The 24700-nt window shown below is 46.0% G+C and overlaps 1 protein-coding gene across 1 annotated transcript; it reads left to right on the forward strand.

Moving 5' to 3' along the window:
* Positions 1-2729: 2729 nt before the first annotated feature.
* LOC142466930 (uncharacterized) lies at positions 2730-24700 on the forward strand. Its single transcript, XM_075572578.1, has 2 exons — positions 2730-2804; positions 21355-24700. Exon 2 carries the CDS (start codon positions 21407-21409, stop codon positions 22538-22540), a length of 1134 nt encoding a protein of 377 aa, XP_075428693.1. The 5' UTR covers positions 2730-2804; positions 21355-21406; the 3' UTR covers positions 22541-24700.

Consider the following 24700-nt stretch of genomic DNA (forward strand, 5'->3'; position numbering starts at 1 on the left):
GGGAACGGAGAGAGGTGGAAGGGGGGGGGGGGACGGAGAGAGGTGGAAGGGGGGAACAGAGAGAGGTGGAAGGGGGGGGGGAACGGAGAGAGGTGGAAGGGGGGGGAACGGAGAGAGGTGGAAGGGGGGGAATGGAGAGGTGGAAGGGGGGAGGAACGGAGAGAGGTGGAAGGGGGGGAAATGGAGAGAGGTGGAAGGGGGGAGGAACGGAGAGAGGTGGAAGGGGGGGGGAACGGAGAGAGGTGGAAGGGGGGGGGGAACGGAGAGAGGTGGAAGGGGGGGGGGAACGGAGAGAGGTGGAAGGGTGGGGGGGAACGGAGAGAGGTGGAAGGGTGGGGGGGAACGGAGAGAGGTGGAAGGGGGGGGGAACGGAGAGAGGTGGAAGGGAGGGGGGGAACGGAGAGAGGTGAAGGGTGGGGGGGAACGGAGAGAGGTGAAGGGGGGGGAACGGAGAGAGGTGGAAGGGGGGGGAACGGAGAGAGGTGGAAGAGGGGGAACGGAGAGAGGTGGAAGGGGGGGAACGGAGAGAGGTGGAAGGGGGGAACGGAGAGAGGTGGAAGGGCAGGAGCAGAGAGAAGTTTTTTTATTTTTTTTGCACAAATGTTTTTAATTGCCATTTTGGAAGGGGGGAGGAGAGACTGGAGACACACACACACACAGACACACATACAGCCCACGATCCAGCCAATGACACGCCCCCCCTCTAAATATTTGCAGGACAGCCGAGCGCTCATGCTTGAAGAGTTGGTGACGTCACCGCTCTCAAGAATGAGCGAACTCAGCGGCAGCCTGGGCTCAGCCTAAGGCCTCGTCCAGGGTTCCGGCGTGCGTGCTTTCCCTGGCCTAAGACGTCACAGAGCTGGTTCACCCTCATTGGGCGAACCGCTCACGTGACCGGCCCTGCGCTCTGGCAAGCGTGGGATTTTAAAAATTACCTAAGACTTACGCTTCCGCGCGCTGCGGAAGCGTAGGCGAGCCCCTACTAAAGCCGCTCTCATGGCTGCTGTAGGGCTCACAGGTAAGTACTAGCGCGCCTCAGCACGGCTCAGCGCGTAAGCGCTGATGATGCCGAGGCCCAAGGCTTTGTCCCCACTGGCGCTGAGCTTGGAGAGCTCTCCAAGCATGAGCGCGGGTTCTCCTTTAAAATTTCGCAAGCGCTCGCGCCGGGGGGGGGAGAGAGGGGGAGACGATGCAGGGGAAGCTGAGCGCTCTAGAGAGTATAACAATTTTGTTTAGCTAAGCGCAGAGCGCCGGTGAGCATGTGTGCACGGGCATATGCGCGCACATCGCGTGAGCGGGGACTTGCATATATATTTATATGCAAGTCACCTCGCCAAGCGCCGCCCGCTCAGCGCTAGCGGGGACGCAGCCTTAAAGCAATGTTGAACAGCGCTGACGCCGAGGCTCGGCTGCTGAAGCCTGTGCGACATGCAGGCGAGCCAGCGGGCGCGATCGGGAGGCGGGGGGTGGTGAGGGGAGGCGGGGCAGTGACGTCGCTAGGCCAATAGCCCGCGACGCAGTGACGTCAACGTCACGGCGCCGTGACGTTGACACTGCTTTGCGCTGATTGGATGTTTTCAGCCGACAGCGCGCTGAAAAACAGCTTGGCTGTCGGCTGAAAAATCCAACTCCTCAGCACGCTGCGGACGCTCGCGTGAGCCTCCTCTAAATACACCCTCATTGAGGATGCAGGGGCTCAGCGCGGAGCGTCCGCACGGCTCAGCGCTGCTTGTCCTTTTATGGATGCAGCCTAAGACATGTGAATGTGCTCACAAGTGATATTCTTTATTGAAGAGAGATTGAGAGATATATATATATATATATATATATATATATAACACACAGGATTGTGCCGCAATCAAATTACCTCAATAACACGTTAAGTAAAGTCTAAGAGCCCAGGAGTAAGATAAATAAATCCTCTGGGGGTGCTAGGGTCTAATAAGCTAGTCCTCTAAATAGCACTCAAAATTGACACAAAAATATATAAATAACCAAATGGACTTTATTAGAAATCACAGAAAAGACAAACAGATAAAAAAAAATAAGTAAAAAATATGACACCGCTAACCTCCTAAGTAAATACTGACAATCAAGTTCAAAAAGGGAAAAATAAGTCACAAACTACAATCTACTGTATATAAGTAATACCCTACTGAAACAAGGTTAAATAAAAACAAATATACCAAGAAAAAGAATATAGTGTACCTTAAGAAATGTAACCTATAATATTAAATTGTAACTAATATTGGGCGAAACACTCACGTGACGCGCTTGCGAGCGGCAAATTCAAATTTGCTTGCTCTAAGCGCCGAGTGGTCGCTCACGCTGGCCACACACATTGCCACAATGTGTTTAATTGCGGCCAGCGTGAGTGCGCACGCCTGCTCAGCGCGGCCGAGGCCTAAGACAGGTCTGCAACCCTGCCTTTCACCATTATCCCCTAGCATATGTGGGGGGGGGGGGGGGTGGTGTGTGTATATATAAAACATGCTGGAAATTGTTAGCTGTCGAATAACATAAGACTTCATCCTCTCACACACACACACAACCTGCCCAGCCCACCTTGCCAAAGCAAGATATGGGTGGAGTGTTCAATTGGCTAACGCAAAGACTATCAATGAGCTCACGGAATCATGGGAGTTGTAGTTTCCGCCATCCTGCTTACTATGGTGCAGGGCGAGCCGTGAAACTACAACTCCCAGCATTCTACAAAAGGAAGAGAGCAGATCACATGGCAGATGTCGGCCAATCCCTGCAGAGGATCAGGCTCAGCCTGTGCTGCTGCTTTTGTCACTAAGCAGGTAGGCCAATGTGGGCAAATTGTCTGTTTTATTTAAACTTAAATTCCTTAATTTTATTAAACGAATAAATGAAGCTGGTAAGTGTGTTAAATGCAGAGGACCAGCTTCTAATCACTGTGCTATTGCTTGCTCTGATTGGAGATATATGTATTTGTATTAGATGTAAAAAATGTTTTCATAACATTAATATAACATTGTGTGTAATAAATAATACAGCACATCATAATATAGAGGTAAACTTATATATTAGTCTGAAGCGGTCATTTTATACATGTATATATTATTGTGTTTAGGAGAGCATTAATTATGATCAATTACCCAAAATGTTATCTCCTGCAGGCATGACATTATATATATAAAATCTCAAAAGCACAATTCCTGTGCTCCTACCAAATTGGGCTAAAATATACTAGTGACATGTTTACATTTAGAACCTAAGTCTGTGTGACAAAGGAGTTATTTGGTTGCATCTTTAGATCAAAATATGATACAAGCCGCCAACCTTGTAAAGGTAACCTCATTTAGCAGCTACCTACACTGAATATTTGTCATTTCTTATTGTCCTATCGATTAAACTTTGTGAAATATGTGAAAGTGCGCTGAAGGGGTTAAATAAATGAAGCGTATGCATTTGTGATTTGGTGCAATTAAAAGCTGGCCAAAGCCAGTATCAGAGTTCCCTTGTTATAAAGGTGACCTGTGGGTGCACAAAATACCCCAGTGTGAAATATATATATATATATATATATATATATATATATATATATATATATATATATATATATATATATATATATATATATATATATTATTCTTGCAGGGGTAGCATCTTTATTTTATTAATTTATACAAGTGTGTTACCAGGAAGTAATACATTGAGCGTTACCTCTCATTTTCAACATCCACACCCCCCAGTTTGAGCTCCCCTGTAGTGTTGGATCGGGTCCTACATTTAAAAAAAAAAAAAACGGGTACCCAGAGGATTTGGTGCCTTGTGCCCGGCTACCCGGTTGACACTTACTTGGGGTGTGGAGGAAGCCCGCGGCGACATCTAGGCAGGTCAGCAGTGTGTGTTCAGCCCGCACGGGGGCTGCAGGCATCCATAGCAGTGTGAGCTGGGGAACCATGTGACCGGAGCAGGAGCGTTCCTATTGGACAGCGGGCTGAACACAGACTGCTGATGCTGCCACGCCACAGGACCTCTGCTGACCTGCCTAGATGTCGGCGCGGACTTCCTCACGGGTCTTTCCCGCCTTCCGTCGCTGACAGCAGGTAAGAAATTATGAATTTTTCAGCTACCCTGACATTACCTGGCGCCGGGCCCACTTCTCAGTTGCCGGGTCCGGGTAATTTCCGGGTAGCTGAAAATCCACCGGGAACCGGGTAATTCCGGGTAATCACTACTCCCCTGACCTAATGTACCCATGTATTTGTAATCATGTATCGGTCATCATAACTGTGTGCCCAGGACACAGTCTTTTTATAGCACCATCCAGGTACTGTACATAGCTCTTCACAGCAGTAATACATGCAACCTAATAATATAACACATAATGGGAATAAGCGCTTCAGATATTAAAAGTAACATTAAGAAAAGGAGTCCCTGCCCCGAAGAGCTTACAATCTATGTGGTGAGTAGGAAGAACGTACAGAGACAGTAGGAGGGCGTTCTGGTAAGTGCGTCTGCAAGAGGCCAAGGTTGATGTATGAAGTGTATAGTATTAGCCACGGTGCGTGCTACTCATATGCTTCGTTAAGGAGGTGGGTTTTAAGAAAGGTCTTAAAGGTAGATAGAGAGGGTGCCAGCATACACACTCTTAGCCAGCTCAAAACCCACCGCATTATATATGTATATTTGTTTGTGTCAATTGGAAAGTGACCTCAGGTATACTACAATAAACAAAGCAGCTCCAATACACGTCCAATATGGCAAATTATTTAGTACATTACTATCTATCTTGTCTCTGTTAATGCTTCTAATCCTAAATATGGAACAATTAGCCCAATCCTTTGGACAAAATGCTCGTTTTGAAGGGAACGATCGGGCTGACCAATCACTGGAGCGAAAGGGAAGATGAGCCCCCTCTGTACCGTGTGATCATGGCGTTAGCGATTACGGAGGAGAATCCTCTTCCTTTTCTCTGCGGGCTGGCCGGAATGTGCTTGCAGAACGCGATGCTAAAAATAATGCCTGCAACGCAGCCACTATGGGGCGCTAAATACGTCACAGGGGCAGTTCACCCTACATTCCGACGTGATTTTTGAAGTGCAGTGGCAACTACAAAAAAGTGATTGGTGCAAATCTCCTCCATGGAGACGAAAATTGTTACGGAAGTAAGGGATTGCGCATGCAACGAAACGGGACACGCAGGCCGAGAAACTGGGCCGCAAAAGTGCCTAGCGATGGCCGAGCATGCGCAGAAAAAGTCTGCATTGTCTGCATTGTCTGTGCATGTGCACCTGGAGCCATAATTACTCACGCATGCGCAGTAGTTTGATTTTCCCGTGCATGCGCACAAGCTTTTAAAGCAGATAGAATAGCTTGCGCATGCACACACGCTCTGAAACGGCCAACGCCACCTGCGCATGCGCACAAACGGCTACCACACTGCTTACAATTGGGGGAGTGAGAGACACTTGGGTAAGGGGGGTGAGTGAGTAAGGCTGGGACCCCGCTGGCGCTGACCGTGTTGAGTGTGCAGTGCTTACCGCTTTTAGTTACATAAATGTATATGGGTAAGTCCCCGCTCACACGGCGTGCTCGTGCTCACTCAAGCTTGGCGCTTGAGTAAACAAAAAAATGTAACTTTACAGCGTGCTCAACTTGCACGCAACGCCCCCCCCCCCCTGTGCGCGCTTGCGAAATAGCAAGGACACCTGGCGCTCATGCTTGGAGAGCTGGTGACGTCACCGCTCTCAAGCATGAGCACAGTCGGCTCCAGCGGGGCCGCAGCCTAAGGCTGCGGTCCCACTAACTACTACAGCGCACTAACTACTACAAGCCCCGTCCCCCAGTACCTCCGGTCCCAGTTCCTACCTTATCGCGCACCTTTCCCAAGCGGTGCGCGACATGTTTTCAGGCAGGCATGGGAATTTGAGTTCAGTGTTTGCGACGGAGGCGTGGCCACGCCCCCGCCAGCGGTTCAACCAATGAGGGCGAACCAGCCGCGGGACGTCATGGCCACGCCTCCGCAAACCCACAGCCACGCGCCCTCCCGTCGCAAACCTTCCCTCAGACCGCCGATCGCGGTGTAGCGCTGTGCACGCGCCGCCCCCCGCCTGGCGCACGTGCCACAGGGAAGACTGGGGACTCGGCCTAAGAGATAATTGGGGAGAGTTAGAGACTTAGTGGGGAGAAGGGGAGTGAGACAGAATTTGGGACGGGAGAGAGGGAGTGAAAGACGTGGAGAGGGGGAGGTGAGAGAATTGGAGGGAGTGAAAGAGACTTGGGGGGAGTAAAAGAGATTTGTGGTGGCCTGACTGAGACTGCTGGGGGGAGGGAGTGGAAGAGAATGGAGGGGGGAGGGAGGGGGGAGAGAGGGAAAAAAGGGGGAGGTGTGTGGGGGGGGGGGGGGTAGAGAGAGAAAAAAATACGTGATGTAAGTCAAACTTCTTTGTGTTTTTGTCAGTATTGTATTTTGATGTTTTTGATTTAAGGACTTTTGAGTACAATTTCAGTGACAACACACAAAGATGTGTCACTTAGAAAGTGCGTGCTCGGCACACAACCTTTTTCATAATTAATATAATAGGTTATAAACGCATACATGTTTTACCTGAACAGCAATGTTTTGGGAGATATTTAATGTTTCACATTCCAAAGAGAAACATCAAAGCAGCAGCAGAGGAGCCATCTCCCCGCGCAATGTGATGTCACAGCTGAGTGATTGTGACATCACGTTTAGGTTAAACTGCCCCAGCAAACATTTCCAACCCTTTCTAAGGACGTCAACTCCAGTAATAAGTTGTTTCTTTTCTGTGCCAGGTACGTGGGGCTGTCCCTTCCATGATCAGAATTGGAAATTACAGTTTTAGGTTTTAACCGAGACCCACGGGAAAAACCCCACTGTCTGATCACCTTGTATTTTCGGTTCGAATCGATAAACACCGGAAATGAAGCATCGGTTCCTATTAAACTCCCCGTCTTGTGGCCGCCCGTGCACAGGTGAGAGACAGCGGCGTCGCTGGGAGACTATGCGAACTAAGGACATAAGTGCCCCGATAAACGCCAAATTCAAATGTGTGTCAAACATTAGGGAATCCCTAATCATTATATAAGTTTGTTCTAAAGAGAGTTTCTTAAAACAAAGATTTAGAAGCCAATTTGAAATGTTGATTTCTCCATTTTTTAAAAATAATTTGCGGTGTTTAAATAAAATGGTTTTATTATATGCCGCCTTTGATCACCTTACATTGAAAACTAATTTCCTAAGCTGCCGATCGATTCGTTCTCCCGTGATCGATCAGCAAAGATCCTGCTTCCCAGGGTTCACTTAATGACTGCTTTTCAGTTTCAATCAATCCTTCAGTCAGTGTAACTCAGCAGCTACAATGTATTCTTATATTACTAAAGTCACATTATCTATTGTTACAGTTTGCAGCTAGGAACACTGGCAACAAATGATCACAAACAGGAAAGTGTTACAAAGGTCTTGCACTGCTGGGGAAGTGCTAAAGATATCTGAGGATGCTCAGTGTATTAAAACTCATTAAAAATGGCATTAAGAGGTGAATAAATGTAGTAAGTGTTATGTAAAACACACGTGGGATATTGCTTGGATTGCTAGACCCGCACACATTTATTTTTGTTCCTTTGATTCTGTTATTCCATATATCACGACGATACTTCAAGGAAATACACTTTTTAGGTAAAACAGTTCTGAATTGCATCATGTTTTTATTCCTATATTATTTCTGTTAGTAGAATTACGTTTTGTATGTTATTAAAAATCGTCTAACGTTTTACATTTGAAAAAAAATACAAGATTTTGGGTTATCCGAGGGCCTAAGCAGTGAAAGGTACAGGCCCATGTTTAGTAAACGGTGCTATGCCATGACATCTACTGGAAGACCCCTATATAGCTCAATGGATGCGTCCATCAAGTTCAACCTATGCTAAATTTAGAGAGATACTTTATCCTAGATCCATACTTAAAGTATATTGATCCAGAGGAAGGCAAACAAAGACCCCAGTGACATACAGTATCATCCAATGGTATCCAATAAGGGGGAAAATAAATTCCTTCCTGACTCCAAGAAGTGGCAATCAGATTGTTCCCTGGATCAACATCCTTCCCATGTTTGTGCTTATTTGGTATATCCCTGTATACCTTTCCTTTCTAAAAAGATGTCCAACATTGTTTTTTAACAAATCTATTGTATCTGCCATCACAGTCTCCATGGGTAATGAATGCCACACTGTAACTGCCCTTACTGTAAAGAACCCTTTCCTTTGTTGGTGAAATCTCCTTTCCTCCAACCTTAAGGGATAACCCTGTGTCCTTTATCCTGCCCTTGGGATGAATAGTTCTTTTGAAGGCTCCTTGTACTGTCCCCGGATATATTTGTATATAGTTATCATATTCCCTCTTAGATGCCTCTTTTCTAATGTAAATAAATCTAATTTAGCTAGCCTCTCCTCATAAATCAGATTAGCTGTCCCCTTTATTAATTTGGTGGCTCTTCTCTGCACTTTCTCTAGTTCCATAATGTATTTTCTAAGGAGTGGTGCCCAAATTGTACTCCATATTCAAGGTGTGGTCTTATTAATGCTTTGTAAAGGGGCATAATTATGTTTACTTCCCTTCTATCCATTGCCCGTTTGATGCAAGAGAAGATCTTGTTTGCCTTTGCAGCTACTGCATGACTTTGGGCACTATTGCTAAGTTTGCTGTCTACAAGCACTCCTAAATCCTTTTCCATCAAGGATTCCCCATATTTATCCCCATTTCATTTGTATTTCACCAGTTTATACTTGTTTCCCAAATGCATAGCCTTACATTTATCTGTATTAAACCTCCATATGCAATTTACCTGCCCAAGTTTCCAGTCTCCCCAAGTACTTCTGAAGAGAAATTACATCCTGCTCTGATTCTACAACCTCACACAATTTAGTATCATCAGCAAAGATGGAGACTTTGCTCTCGATCCCAACCTCAAGGTCATTAATAAACAAGTTAAAAAGCAGGGGTCCCAGTACCGATCCCTGAGGTACTCCACTCACAACTTTAGCCCAACCTGAAGGTTCCATTTATGACAACCCTCTGTTGTCTGTCCTTCAACCAAATCTAAGTAGACCACGTCAACTGCATTACTCTGGTCTAAATTCCTACTTACCTCCTCAATTAAACTAATAAGGTTAGTTTGGCATGATCTAGCCTTCACAAATGGGTGAAGGAGCAGCTCAGTCTGTGAAGATGCTGACTTTGGCACTGAGTATGAATCAGGAGAACCTGGTTCAATTCCCAATGTCGGCTCCTTGTGACCTTGGGCAAGTCACTTTATCTCCCTGTGCCTCATGCACTAAAAACATAAATTGTAAGCTCCACAGGGCAGGGACTGTCTGCAATATGTCTCTGTAAAGCACTATGTAAAACTAGCAGCGCTATACAAGAACAAATAATAATAATTATAAATCCATGCTATTGCTAATAATTTTGTTTTCCATGAGGTATTCCTGAATATTATCCCGTATTAAACCTTCAAGAAGCTTTCCAACTATTGATGTCAGGCTTACAGATCTGTAATTACCTGGTTGTGATCCAGCTCCCTTTTTAAATATAGGCACCACATCTGCTTAACGCCAATCTTGTGGTACTGAACCTGTGGACACGGAGACCTTGAATATTAAATGTAATGGCTTGGCTATTACTGAACTTCACTCCTTGAGAACTCTTGGATGTATGCCATCGGGCCCGATGCCTTATTTATTTTAATTTTATCAAGCCGTCTATGAACTTCTTCCTCCGTTCGTTAATATAGAGGTTGTGGCTTCCTCCTGCGACACTACTATTGCAATTGATTCTTCCCTTGTAAATAATGTGTTTAATACTTCTGCTTTTTCCTTATCTCCAATAATCTGCCTGCCCATCTCACACTGAAAGGGTGCTATATTTTTTTTTATCATTTTTTTGTTATTAAGATACTTAAAGAACATTTTAGGGTTGACCTTACTTTCTTTTGTAATCCTTTCTTCATTATCCAATTTTGCTAATTTGATTGCCCTTTTGCAATTTTTGTTACATTCCTTATAATTCTAATACGATGCCTTCGTCCCTTCTGACTTCAAGAATCTAAACGCCTGCCTCTTCTTGTCCATTTACTCCCCTACCTGTTTATTTAGCCACATTGGTCTAGACTTATTTTTTTATACATTTATTACCCAAGGGTATACAATAAGTGTACTTTTCTAACAATGCTTTAAAGACTGCCCATTTATCTTCTACATTGTTCCCTGCAGAAACATCATCCCAATTTATTCCTTGTAAATTAGTCCTCAGTTTATTCAAATCTGTCTTTTTAAAGTTTACGATCTTTGTTGACCCCAAGTGATCTGTTTTTTGATAATTTATTTCAAATGAGACCATGTTATGATCACGGTTATCCAAATGTTCCAGGACTTGAATATTTGTTATTACTTCTACATTGTTTGATATGACCAAATCCAGAACTGCTCCTCTCCTGGTTGGTTCCTCAATAATTTGGGTCATATAATTGTCTCTGAGCACCCCCAAAAACCTGTTTCCTTTTGTTGTAATGCTAATCTCATTGCCCCAGTCTATGTCTGGATAATTAAAATCCCCCATTATGCAAACATGACCTTCATTTGCAAAAGTATTTTAGCTTCCTCAATCTCACAGATATTTGGTGGTTTATTGCATATCCCTACAAACATTTTCTGTGTATTTTTACCCCCACTGCTAATTTCTATCCACAAGGTCTCTACATTTTCATAATTCCCTTCATAAACATCTTCCCTTATAATAGGTTTTAGATCCGGTTTAACATATAAGCATCTCCCTCCCATCACCTCCTCTCCACTCGATCCCTCCAACATAGGGAATAACCCTATAAATTAACTGCCTAGTCATGTGTTTCATCCCACCATGTTTCAGTAATGCCTATGATACCATACTGCTCCCTTGCAGCTATTAATTCAATCTCCCTCATTTTATCTGTCAGGCTTCTTGCATTAGCAAGCATGCATTTCAGTTTTTTTTTTAGTCTTCTCTGTGCCTGTCTTTCTACGCCAATTGGATTTAGTCTTTAGACGTTTTCTAGTATTATCTGTATTTATTATGGGTGTCTCACTGCTTGTCAAACGCACATTTGCCCCCATTCTACCTCCATGACCCTTTGCTATTTCTCCACCTATTTTGTTCTTTATCTGTTTCATTCCCCTCCCCCTCCATCCTAGTTTAAAATCTCCTCCAACCTCCTTTTTTTTTTTTTTTTTTAAATAACTGATTTTATTGGGTGATACATTACAAACATAGTAACACAATCCATGGGCTACAGCGTATGCACCTTATAATGAATATGATCAAAAAAGTAATATGACGAACGTGACAAACAGGACTGACGGGGGGACGTAACTACGAGGTATCTGGGGGGTGGTGTGGGGGGGGGGGGTAGGGGTGAGCGACCGGGCTGGTGGGTGGATGTATCTCTCTTTTCTTCATCTGCCTTCGGCCACCTATTGTTTGAAGATCTGTAAGTGCGTGGCTCCACTCCGTGTGGGGTCATTCTCTCTCTTATCTCTCATGCCCCCTCTATTCGTACAGTCTCTATGTGGTCGTGGACCCATCTGGTTACCGGAGAACGCATTTCGGACTATCATTGCAAAATTGTGGTGGCGTCCACCCCCGGGATGTCTGTCTGGGCCAACCAAGGCGACCAGACTTTTAGAAAATTAGGGCCGGAGTCATTAACCAAACTCGTCAACTGCTCCATCCTGCACACAAGCCAAATTCTGTTCCTGATTTTGGGTATAATTGGTAAATCTGTTTGCTTCCACAATGCTGCGATCTCGCACCTGGTGGCGGTTGCCAAATGTGTTATCAATTTATGTGTTGCGTTCGACAGCCCCCGGACCCGTCTGCCCAGCAAGAACAGCCATGATTCCAGGGGGATCTCCACGCTGATCATCCATTGCAGCCACTCTCTAATTTCCGCCCAAATCGGGGCCACCTTCGTGCACGACCACAGCATGTGGCGCAAGTCAGCCCTTTCAGCGCACTGTTTGGAACAGAGCAGGGAATAGCCCCTGACAAATTTAGACAATTTGATTGGGGTATGGTACCAACGCATCAGGACTTTGTATGCGTTCTCCTTTAACGTGGTACAGATAGAGCTTTTAGCTGCTGCCTGCAGGATCCTGTCCCAGTCTTCGTCCTCTAATGGCTCCCCAGGTTCGCTTCCCACAGTCTCGTATAGCTAAGTCTGGGTTCGTCTCCTGTCTCGGGGCAGATCACTTCCCTGTACATTCTAGAAGTTAGTCCGCTTGTGTCCGTTCCTCTAGAACACAGCTGCTCAAAGTTTGTTCTGGCAGGCCGAATTTGGGCTTTATAATAAAATGCTCTGATCTGGAGGTATCTAAAGAATTCTGCGTTTGGCATACTTTTTTCCTCTTTGATGTGATCGAATGTTTTGATGTGTTTTCTACCCTCCAGATCTTTCAGTCACAAATAACCTGACTGAGTCCACCTTGAGAAATTAGAACTATTCATGCCTGGAGCAAAGTTTGGGTTACCCAATATAGGTGTCATCAAGGAGTTAGTGTTGTGAGAGAACATCTGAATTTGGTTGCCTCCCATACCCTCAAGGAGCTTGAGATGGCCTGCAGCGGTATCCTAACCCTAGACCAGCTTTTTTTGGGTAACCAAATTAGATTCTGCAGCTCTACCGGTGCGCAGCATTCTTTTTCCAGTGCCACCCATTGCCGAAAACCCGGATACGAGTGCCACTGTATGATTTGGCTCAATTGGCCTGCTTCGTAATAAGCGAACAAGCAAGGCACCCCCATCCCTCCTCTCGAGGTTGGCCTCCTCAAGATATCTTTTTTTATCCTTGGGCCTTTTTTATTCCAGATAAACTTCGTTATCCTTGACTGCAGAGAGAGGATGTCTTCTTTCAGCAGGAGGATCGGGAGGGCCTGGAAAAGGTATAACACCTTTTGGAAGAAGATTAATTTTCACACTGTGAATCCTCCCAATCCAAGAGATGCCATACTCCGCCCATCTCCTGAGATCCTATTTGAGTTTTGAACAACCTGGGATAATTTGCCTTATATAATGCTTTGTAGTCTTTTGTTATATTCACCCCTAGGTATTTGATCATGGAGGGTTGCCACTTAAAGTTGAAGTTTAGTCCAATTAGTTTTTCTACTGGTTTTGATAAATTTGTGTTGAGGGCTTCTGACTTGGCCTGATTAGTTTTGAACCCCGAAATTTGATTAAATCTCCCCAGTATTGCAAAAACATTGGGCAAGGAGGTAAGAGGGTTGGATAACGTCAGGATCACATCATCCGCGTACAGCGCCACTTTGTGGATCTGCTCTTTTAACGATATTCCCGTTACATCCGGGCATAGTCTCACATGTGCCGCCAGGGGTTCAATACAAAGGGCGAACAACAACAGGGACAGCGGGCAACCCTGTCTTGTGCCACTACGTATTTGAAATTGCTCCGATGGGAAGCCCTGATGTCGCACCCTTGCCGTCGGCCATTCCTACAGTGCCAGAATGGCTCCCAAGAGGCGTCCTTCAAAGCCAAACACTTTCAGCGTCTCTCTCAAATAGGGCCAGTCGATCCTATCAAAGGCTTTTTCCGCAACCAGACTTAATACCATCGACAGAATATTTTGTTTTTGGGCCAGATCAATCACATCTATTATTCGTCTGGTATTCTCTGCTGCTTGCCTTCCTCCGATGAACCCAACCTGATCTGGATGAATTAACCTGGGGAGGACGCTACCCACTCTGTTAGCTATGAGTTTGGAGAAAATTTTTATGTCGGTATTGATCAGAGAAATGGGCCGGTAGCTCTTACCCTCTGCCGTGTCCTTTCCAGGTTTATGGATCAGGGAGATCGATGCCTGAAGCATCTGTGCAGGGAATGAGGCCCCTAACAAGACCGAGTTGAAAAGTTTTAATAGATATGGGGCTAGAATTTTCAGATATTTTTTTATAATATAGGTTCGAGAAGCCATCTGGACCTGGTGCCTTGGCTGGTTTGAGGGACTTTATAACCTCCACTAATTCTTCTAAAGAGAAGTCTTTTTTGTAACGCCTCCCTCTCCTCCCTGCTCAATGTTGGCAGTTTCGACCCTTTTAAGAATTCCCTTAAATTGTCCCTCGTTTTTTGGTTGTGTATGACTTTACCTCTATCGTAGAGTGATTCATAGTAGGATTTGAATTCCTCCACAATCCGCCTAGGATTCGAGGTAAGATTCCCCCCCCCCCCGGCATGCGAATAGATTGGATATGGTAGTTTGGTGTCTTATTCCTAAATTTGTTGGCCAGGAGGTTATCCGGCTTGTTCGCCTTTTCGAAAAACCTACGTTTGGTCCAGCTCATCTCCTTCTCGGCCTGGGAGGATAATAATAGGTTGAGTTGATGTTTGGTGTCTAATAATTCTTTCAGGGTATCGTCCTGTTTTGAGGGGTTTATGGGGCGCAGTGAGGGATGCCAATTTCTCCTGCAGCTCCTTAATCTTGCGCTCTTGCTCTCTTTTGCGTCTTGCAGCTAGACATATCAGAGTTCCCCTGAGGGTAGCCTTATGGGCCTCCCACAATGTGGAGTGTGATGACACACTACCCTCGTTCTCCGTAAAATAATCCTTGATCCTCTCTCCTATCTCCCTCTCAATGGCCGGAATTTTTAGTAAAAGCTCATTGAGCCTCCAGTTTGCTCCTGGCTTGTCCAGTAAATTTAAAGTGCACCGCAGCTCTATCGGTGCATGGTCTGACCACGAAATATCGTGTATCCCAGTAAGGGAGACCACTGGGACCATTCTATTGGATACAAGAAAGTAATCTATCCGGCTGTATCGGTTGTGTGGATGGGAGAAAAAAGTAAAGTCTCTAACTTTTTGGTGTTGCTCTCTCCAAATATCTACCAGTTGGCAGTCACGTAGGCCTTGGGTAATGTTTAGTATGTCCTGTCTGAGGGGAAGGTTAGATACAGTGCACCTATCTAAGTCTGGGTTTAGCGTCCTGTTGAGGTCCCCGGCTACTATCGTATTTCCCTTTGCTTTGCTATGTAACTTCCGAAAAAAGAGGGAAAAGAACTCCGGTGCCAGTTCACACGGTGCGTATATTGACACCAACTTGAGTGGCTGGCCCTGTTTGGACCCTACTTGGATTAAGAATCGCCCTTCTTTGTCTGAGAGTTTCTTATCTATTTGGAACGTGATTCTATTGTGTATTGCTATAGCTACTCCTCTCTTCTCATTAGCTGACGCCATGTACACTGTTTTAAAGTCCTTATCTAGGAATTTGGGGTAACTGACAGTGGAGAAGTGGGTCTCCTGAAGAAAAATAATGTCTATGTTGTGTTGTTTGTAATCTTTAAGGGCCAACTTACGTTTAGCTGGGCTATTGAAGCCTTTGACATTGTGTGATATGCACCTGATTTCTCTACTCATCTTGACTTGTTCGTACACCCTTTCTACCGATGTGTTCTACGTATGCGATGACCTTCCTATGTGGTGCCTTTTCCGAGTCTCCATCTTCTCGACCACCTGTTTCGCTCTCCCGGGGTGGGGTGTGGAGGGGTATGACACAAGAGTGAAAACCAAAAGGGAAAACATAACATGAATACATAAACATGTACAACAGAAACAACTTGTCGTCGGCTACAGGGCCTGCCCGCCCTGCAGCCAAGTCCAGCACCTTTGGGGTGAGGTCTATCGTGGCGGTGATTCTCCCTCCGCTGTATCTCTCCCAGCCCACGACCCTCATTTTGCCCCCAAAGGACTTTACCGGTGTCTAGGGGAACCCTTCTCCCGAGACCCAGCCGGAGGCTCATGCCAACTCTGGATTATGTCTCTCCCCCCCCCCCTGTCTCTGCCCCCGCTCTCTAACGGAACCCACAAAACTTACTGAACTTAAGTCGCCTCTACCTTCCTTCTGCAAATTCCAGAGTAGCTTGCTGCCTCCTATTCCCTAGTACCATACTGTTATCGTCCTTCCGCCTCCCTTCTTTATCTGGTTTGTGTTGTACCTGTCCCCTGCCTTCCTCTGCTCGCCTGCCGTCTACAGTTTCCTTAGAGTCCTTCGTTGTTTTTGAGTTAGCTATCTCGCTACCCTCTATGCGAGCTGGTTCTTTTCACTCACTGTCCTATCCCCATAGCTCCCTTCCTGTTCTATATAGCCCCCTCGCCTCCTCCCCCCTGCTTATAACCCTTTCTCACTTAGTATCCCCCCTCTGCTCTCTCCATCTCCACATCTCCTCTTCTCTCCCTGTTCTCACTCCCCCTGTCATAATTGTCCTCCGATTTGCGCACCCACCCACCTTACTTCCTTATATCCAACTCCTCTAACTGCTCCCTGGCTACTTGGGCTTACCCCTACTTAATTGATACCTTCCCCCCCTCCCTTTTCCTTTCTTCTGCCACCTTCCTCCCTCTTCCCTCCTCCATCGTCCCTCTTTCTCCTGCCTCTCTCCTCCCTCCTCACTCCTTGACCCCCGAAGTCCTGTTTTCCAGCGCTTCTTCCGCCGCCCTCTGGGGTCCTTCCTTCCCTGCGCATTGCCTTCTGACGTAGGTCCGGGGACCAGCGTCCGATTCTGCCCCCTCCAAGATGGCGCCATTCCGCCCACCCCCGGGCTATGATGACTTCCGTTTTCCGGCTGCCGCCATTTTGGATCTGCTGTTGCCGCGAGGAGGAGGTGAGCGCGCGCTCTCTTCCTGCCCTTTCAGCTCTTCCGGGATCTGCGTCTCATGCTGGTTCCGAGGGGATTCCATCGCTTCCTCCATCTTCTTTTCGCACTCATATCGAGGAGCAACGGTAAGTTCTGGCATCTTTTGGGACAGGAACCCCAGACATTTCGCCATGTCTGCGGAATTTTCAGGGGCTCTTTGTGGGCAGCACAGCAACTTTTTCCACCTTCTAGGGCTTCAGGGATTGATCTGTATACTGCTCTTCCAGGTCCATAATCACACCAGGCGAGGCAACTTTTAAACTGTAAAACTTTTATTAACTTTGTGACCGTCCACTACGGCCCGATCCCCGATCGGCCGTTCACTTCTTGCCCCCTTTTGCTTTGGATGAGCCTGCGCCTCCAGTCCATTCAGGCTTTAATGCCTCTTCTGCTTCCTCCTCCCTGGCTGGGGCTCCCTTAAGGCCCAGTTTGGCCATAAAAGCCGGCCCCTCCACTGGGTCTCATTGTGATGGGCCTCCCATTCCTCACCACCATCAAGCCGAACGGGAAGGTCCACCTGTACCGGATGTTCTGGTCCCTTAGGACCTTTGTGAAGGGGAACAGATTACGGCGCTTGGCTAATGTGGACTGGCGACAGGTCCTGAAAGATCAGCATTCTGTTGCCTTCAAACTCCACCATTGGTAGGGCCCTCGTTTGGCGTAGTACTGCCACTTTGGTGGTGTAGTAGTGCAGCCGGATTATAATGTCCCTGGGCTGCTCAGTCTGCATCGGTCGGGAACGGAGCGCTCTGTGGCATCTGTCCATGGCCAGTGCCTCTTTATTGCTGTCAGGAAGCAGGGATTCCAGCCATCTTGCGGTGAATTCCTCACAGTTTCCTACTTCTTCTGAAACCCCCTTATCCTTATATTGTTCCGTCTTTCGCGGTTCTCTGCGTCCTCTTGGCGTTCCTTTAGTCGTCTATCTGCCGCTGTAGCTCCCCAGACCGTTTCTCCGATTTTTTTTCACCACCTGTATTGTTTGGTCCACTTTATTTTCTAGGTCGTCCATTCTTGCCCCCAGCTTGCTGACATCTCTCTTTACCTCCCTTTTATTTCGGCCTGTAAGAGGGACTTTAGATCATTGTATAGCCTCTCGAAGTCGCATCTCCGTACAGGCAATAAGGCTTGATTTATAGCCCCCTCATCATCTCCCTCCTGCTCAGTATTAGAGCCGGGATTTGAAACGGGCGCCATTTCCTCTGCCGCACTGCACTCTCCTGCACTACCAAAATAGCTTCTCACATCCGATAGCTTCTGCTTCTTTTGACCTGTCGGCTTTTTCGGAGCCATCTCTGCAGGTTTATTAAGTGATTGCTGACTGAGGCAAAATCTCTGCGTTTGTGGGTGATTTTCACACTATTTTCATAAAGCGCGGCACGGAGCTATCTGATCAGACAACCATACTCGTAGCCGTCGCGCATGCGCCCCTCCTCCAACCTTTTTAATATTTTCACCCCAGCACAGAAGATCCCTCTTCCATTGAGGTGCAATCCGTCCCTACCATAAAGATTGAACCTGTCAGAAAAGGGGTCCCAAAAAACCTGACGCCCTCCTTCCTTCACCACTTTCTTAGCCATGAATTAACAAAATACTACCTTGGAGGTCCTTGCCTTAAGCTTTCAGCCTAGATCCCTGTAATCATTTTTTAGGACCCTCCATCTTTCTCTAACTTTGTCATTGGTTTTAACATGTACCAAGACCGCCGGGTCAGTCCCAGCCCCTCCCAACAATCAGTCTACCCGATCCGCAATGTGCCGAATGCGAGCCCAGGGGAGGAAACAAACTATTCGGTTCATGTCAACAGATTGCCCTATCTACCTTCCTAATAATGGAGTCCCCTACCACCACACTCTTTCTTGGTATCTGAGAATCTTGAGTCCCCTCTGTGCTGGAGGAACTGTTCCCCTGGCTGCTAGTGGAATCGGTCTCCCCAGCCTTGCCATTCCTACCCTGACACTCCCAATATCTTCACTCAATATGGCAAATCTATTGGGATGAGTCAGCTTAGAATTGGCCTGCCTCTTCCTCTTCCCCTTCTAACTGTTACCCAGCTACTTACCGGCTCTTCACTCACAGCTCCACTATCTGCACCACTAGTCCCAGCCAGGGCCTGCTCAGTAAACACCTTTCAAGATTGTCAATGTCCCTCAATATTGCAAGTTTCCTTTTCAGATCAGCAATCTTGGACTCTAAAGAGACCACTTGCTCACACTTCTCACAGCGGTATGCTCCCTGGAACAGCTGCTCCAAGTGTATATACTGTACATGTGGCATGTTGTGCATTGAGTGGCATTTTCAATCCTGCTCATTATTGCAACTATGGAGTTCAGGACACGCAAGGATCTGTGCATGGAGTTATACGTTCTAACAATTAACTGTACTTCACTATACTATACCTTTTTTAACCCCTTCCTTGTTTCAACTCCATCTGGTTCTGACTCCACAGTTAATACAACCAGCACTTCAAATCAACCAGTAATTCAGATACACAGATCAGAACATGCAAGCTCAGGATTCGTTACAAGCCCCTGTTTTTAAATAGGGACACACACACCAACCAGGTGTGTTAGTTGGCAACCAACAAACCACACCCATTGAAGGCTCAATCAGACAGGAGAGAGAAAAAAAAAGTTAGTTACAGTGACAATCATTTTAATTAAATCTTACCTGAATCGGCGGATTCCCAGAGTTCATCTGTGGTCCCTCCCCAACGTGCCAGGTATTTGTAGGTTTTTGTGCCCAAAAAACTACAAATATGGCAGCCGGACTAAAAACATAGCCGCCGGGTCACTAATGGAAAGCTGCACATCATCTCCCAATGATGTCGCGGCTTTCTATTGGCCGTTGAGGCCTTACCACATTTTATGTCAGGTGGGCACATATCTTGCCATGGGGGGTCACCCGACATCTCAGGATCACGGAAGAGTTCTAGGGGACACCCACAGTTCAGGTTTCATAAAACCTGTGTTGAATGTGGCTTTACATTAAACTCTTTTTATAGCTCAACTACCGTTCTAGAGTTGATGATCTTGCTTATTGTTGCCGAGAGGAAAAAATCCCTGGTGCCCCAGTCACCTTAAATTTAATTTGCTGTTTGCAGTGATGACTAACCTTTCGGACACCGCCGCGACCGACAGCAGTGCTCTATGGCATGCCAACGCGTCCCAAAAGCAGTATTCTTGGCCGACAGTTCAGTCATCACTGCGCCACTGACTCAACCAAAGCGGCGAGCAGGGGAGCATGGTGATTCTCTACGGGACTGTACATGTCCAAAAAAAGGAGAACTTATAGAGCAAAAACAGGAAAGACAAAAAACACGACATAGTGCAATCTAATAATGAAAATGGAAATGCCCCACTCTGTTGAAGGAACTCGCACGATTGCTGTTCTTTTAATCTTTGGATTAGAAGTAGAGAAGGAACCGACAGCCACAGGATGGGGTGACTTTACTTCCTACTGTATATGTGGAACTTAATCTCCCACTTATATAGGACTCCATATGTAAGGGAAAGTTGCAGAAAATAAACAGTGTAAATCCACTTTAATAAAAAAATGTTTAAAAACAAATGCACAGGGCACTGACAAATTGGAAGATAGTTTAGTGCGGTTGAGAGTACACCCAACTCTGAGCTGTGGCGGAGGTGCGTCTTTTTCGCTCCGGTGTGTGCTGCTCACAGTCCGAATCCACTTCCGCGTCACGTGATGGAAAATCCCCTCTTGCGTTGGTTGGATTGATCAACTGGAATACTGGCTTAGCTTGCAGCTTGGGTTCTTGACCCTAAGCGTTTCGCTAGAGCTTCATCTGCAAGCCGGTATTAATTGATCAATCCAAGCAACGCCAGAGGGGATTTTCTATCACGTGTTTTAGTGCTTTTTTCCTTTAGTGCTGACTGGTACTTTTTAACTTCTACTTAACCGGAAGCCAGAAGGATTAGTAATCCGTTTCAATTTCTCCTATGCTGATATCTTCAGAATGCCAAAAGTGAGACTGTCCTTATAAACGGGGGAGATACAACATTATTTTTCAAACCCTTTTGAGTGCCACTATCCTCCGGCACAGCTGATTGCATGACCGCCAAGGCCCTTAACACGGAAGCGGAACATGAGTTGTGAAGTGAACACAGTATGCGATTTAAACTGGAAAATAAAAGGCTTGCCTTGGGCAGGACCCCATGATGTAGTGACTACATCTTGGGGCACCCAAAGGGATAAAACAAGATGTCGCCGAGAGCTTAGCCATGGCACTCCAAGCTGTGGCGACTGCCCTGGTTCCAGAGATATTTCATTTGAAATGTCGTTACAAAAGTTCTTGTCCGAGAGAAACAATATGGCCACTGGGGTCAGCCTCACTCTGGTGACCAATACTAAGTCACGATATGAGAAGGCAGTTCAGCTGGTCATTGGGTGACCCCAGAAGCCATCTTTTATTTTACTGGCAAGGGTTAAAAATTTAATATTTTGGCAATTGTGGGGGGTTTGAGAAGCTTGGAGTTGCGATGTTGAACTCAATTGTTCAAATAATGGAATAAAGTATTGGCGGGGGGGTTGCTTCTTTTAAGTATAAATGTTACAACATCATTATTATTATTATTAACATTGTTTTAATGGGCGTGTATCCCTCTCCACCAGATGTTTGAATGAGCGTCAACAACAAAGAAAGAGACCTTTTGACAGCTGTACAATGGAAGAGAACATTTCCCAGCATTGTCCCGTAGAGGAGAACTTTAGGAACCAAGATGTATCGAGCTACAAAGAGAGGCACTCTGCAAGTGATTTGCCAGTGGAATGTTCTCCATGCCACGGGCAGGATTTTACAGCGAGCCACCTGTATGATTCCAGAGAAGACATTGTGCCACAGCCTATATCTGCTCGTAATAACAATTGCCACAAGTGGGATTCAAACGCAGCAGAATTGCACAACAACGTAAAAACAAAGACTTTTAAGCGCGGCGATTCAGCTGATAAACCAGGGCGCAAACGGAAGTACAGAACTCGCAGGGGGCCGAAGGAATATGTGTGCTGTGACTGTGGGAAAAACTTTACTCACAGCTCTACGCTTGCCACACACCAGAGAACACACACCGGAGAGAAACCCTATGTCTGCTCCAATTGTGGTAAACGCTTTACTCGTAGCTCCACTCTGGCAACACACCAGCGGATCCACACTGGGGAGAGACCCTATGGATGTGCAGACTGTGGGAAAAGTTTTATTCAGAGCTCGCATCTTGTTTTACACCAAAGAACACACACCGGACTCCGGCCGTATGTGTGCACCGACTGCGGGAAAACGTTTAGTAACAGCGCACATTTTGTCATACACCAGCGAACCCATACAGGGGAGAGGCCATATGCATGTGTAGACTGCGGGAAAAGCTTTAGCAGCAAATCATATCTCGTGACGCACCAAAGACTTCACACGGAAAATACGACCTACATCTGCAATCAGTGCGGGAAAAGCTTGAGAAACCGGTTGACTTACGCTAGCCACCTTAAAACTCACACGGTTGACAAGCCGTTTGTATGCAATGAGTGCGGGAAGAGCTTCACGCGCAAATTGCAGCTCGTTTTGCACAAACGAATACACACAGGGGAGAGGCCGTTTGAATGCGAGGAGTGTGGGAAAAAGTATACACGCAAGTCCTACCTTCTAATACATCAGAAAATCCACACGGAGGAGATACTGTATGTGTGCACGGACTGCGGAGAGAGCTTCACTGACAAACCTGACCTTAAGTCACATCAGAAAAGCCACATGGAAGAGAAGATGGGAGAGAAAACGGCACTCACTGTGGGAAGAGATTCAGTCACGACTTAAAGGGTCAGTCCCTCATAGGACCAAAGTATACTAATGGCAGTGACATGTTTAAAGGGTCACATCTGAGGGACTGATCCAATTTTTACCAAAATCTGACACCTAGAAGTATTTTTTAAATCCTTTTTTTAATGTTCGTTTGTAAGCATGGGGAGCTGAGACTTGGAAGGGATTTGATTTCCTCCAGCTGCTCCCCTTTGTCACAGGCAGGGCCCCCATCGCTCTCTCTCCCCTTATCTTTAGTGGCTCTATGATAAGGACAGGGTGGGCTAAGGGTATATAGAAAGCACTTGGTTCGCAAACGCTCCCCCCATTCAGAAACCCTAAGAAATGCAACATCTAATTAATTTAGAGAGAAATAAAAGACCAAATCTTTTAGTTGAAGGAAACCAATCTGATAATTTTTTTTGCAAGGGGCGTTTTTGGTTGGTTACTTAGGGTTACATTTTTTTTAAATGTTTTTCGCAAGACACAAAGGACCCATCGCAATTTAAAGTGCAGTCCTGATGAGGACCAATATGAACAAAGGACAGAGATTACATGGGTAAAACTTTCAATACTGCTTAAAAAAAAAAAAAAAAAAAAAAAAACATGGAATTGGACAAGCCAAGTTTTAAAGCATCAATCTAATGTACTCCCCATGAAAATAATAAATGTCTCCTTTCCACCATTGAAAAGTTTTTAAGATCCTGTTTTTTGGCAATCCCACCCTTTTTACATTCGTTTGTTGCATTCTGGAGAGAAAAGTTGCTGAAAATGTGCGTCACTGGGAGGTTAAAATGGCCACCCTGCCATTTAAAATCATTAAGACAGGTTGCTATTGTAACAGCTGATGGCAGCAAAAAAAAAAACACATTTGATTAACTTGGCAAACAATGTAGATTTAAAAAAAATTGAAAAGTTACAAGAAGAACATGATATGAACGATCAGATTGTTATGAGGTATACATATTTATTAACATTTATAGTGGCGGGGGTCCCGGATACGTCCACATCCATAGTGATCACCACGCTGGTGTCGGCTAAAGATCAAGCAAGTACATCATAAGGTCTAATGCCAAGGTCTATGGCAGAAGTGGCCAACTCCCAGTCCTCAAGTACCACCAACATGCCAGGTTTTAGGGATGTCCCTGCTTCTGCACAGATGGTGCAGTCATAATGACTTGGCCATTGATTGAGCCACCTGTGCTGATGCAGGAATATCCTGAAAACCTGACCCTTGAGGACTGGAGTTGGCCACGACTGGTCTATGCACCACCTGTGGGCACTGTAAATGTTCGTATCTCCTCCAGATCGTGTACTTGAAGGTTTTGGTAGTTGTAGTACAGATGAAGTATCATTTACTTTAATTTTGGGTGCAAGGAAACAGAGCCTGACCGCGGCCCGATCGCGGCTTCCCCATGCCCAAAAACTTGGTACACTAATTTCCTATAAGGAGTAACACAGCGAGGGTCCCTGCTTCTGAATGGGACTCCCTCTGTATTAAACCTACTGGGCCGCACCAGTCTGGAAGAGCTGTGCAGTGAGAGCAGAGAGAAGCGGCCCCTCTCTCTGTGTCTCCCCGCACAGATCTTTCGAATGTAAAATTATGTATTTATTTGTAATAAATACAGTAGGATTAAAGCACGGGGTCTCCAGAGCTGAACTGCCTTACTTTCAGGTCTGGGGACCCCCTGCTTCCCGAGGTACAGGTCTGATGGTATCTCCTGCAAGTTTAAATCTGCGTCTTTTGACCGCACTTGGGCCGCGGTCCACCCGCTCCAAGTGACGCGTGGGGGTGCAGGTGAATCGTGCTACATCTGTACACTCGAAGAAGAAACCGATTTTTGTCCTAAGTGAAACCACAATGTATTGATCAAAGAAATAAAATCATTAAGTAGGGATGGATTCCACCTCTACTATTAGGGTGAGCTGGATGAGAGGATGATTACATGACTGGAGGAGACAGAAGACAAGTAAGAAGTATGAGACTAGATGGACAAAAAAACCCTGTCACTGCTAAGGCCCTTTCCCCGTGCAACGGCAAGGGAATTTTAAGATGTTTCCAATTTTATTTTTAAACAATGATTAGCGTCCGTTTTGAGTAAGTTCTCAGAAGCCCATACACCGTTTTTATCACGACATCTCAGAAACAAGTTTTGTGTGTGTGTATAATAACTGAGA

Source organism: Ascaphus truei, chromosome 15 (genome assembly GCF_040206685.1).
Source record: "Ascaphus truei isolate aAscTru1 chromosome 15, aAscTru1.hap1, whole genome shotgun sequence".
Classification (NCBI taxonomy): Eukaryota; Metazoa; Chordata; class Amphibia; order Anura; family Ascaphidae; genus Ascaphus; species Ascaphus truei.

Excerpts from the sequence above, each read along its gene's own strand:
- LOC142466930 (XM_075572578.1), top strand. The coding sequence starts at position 21,407 with ATGGAAGAGAACATTTCCCAGCATTGTCCCGTAGAGGAGAACTTTAGG.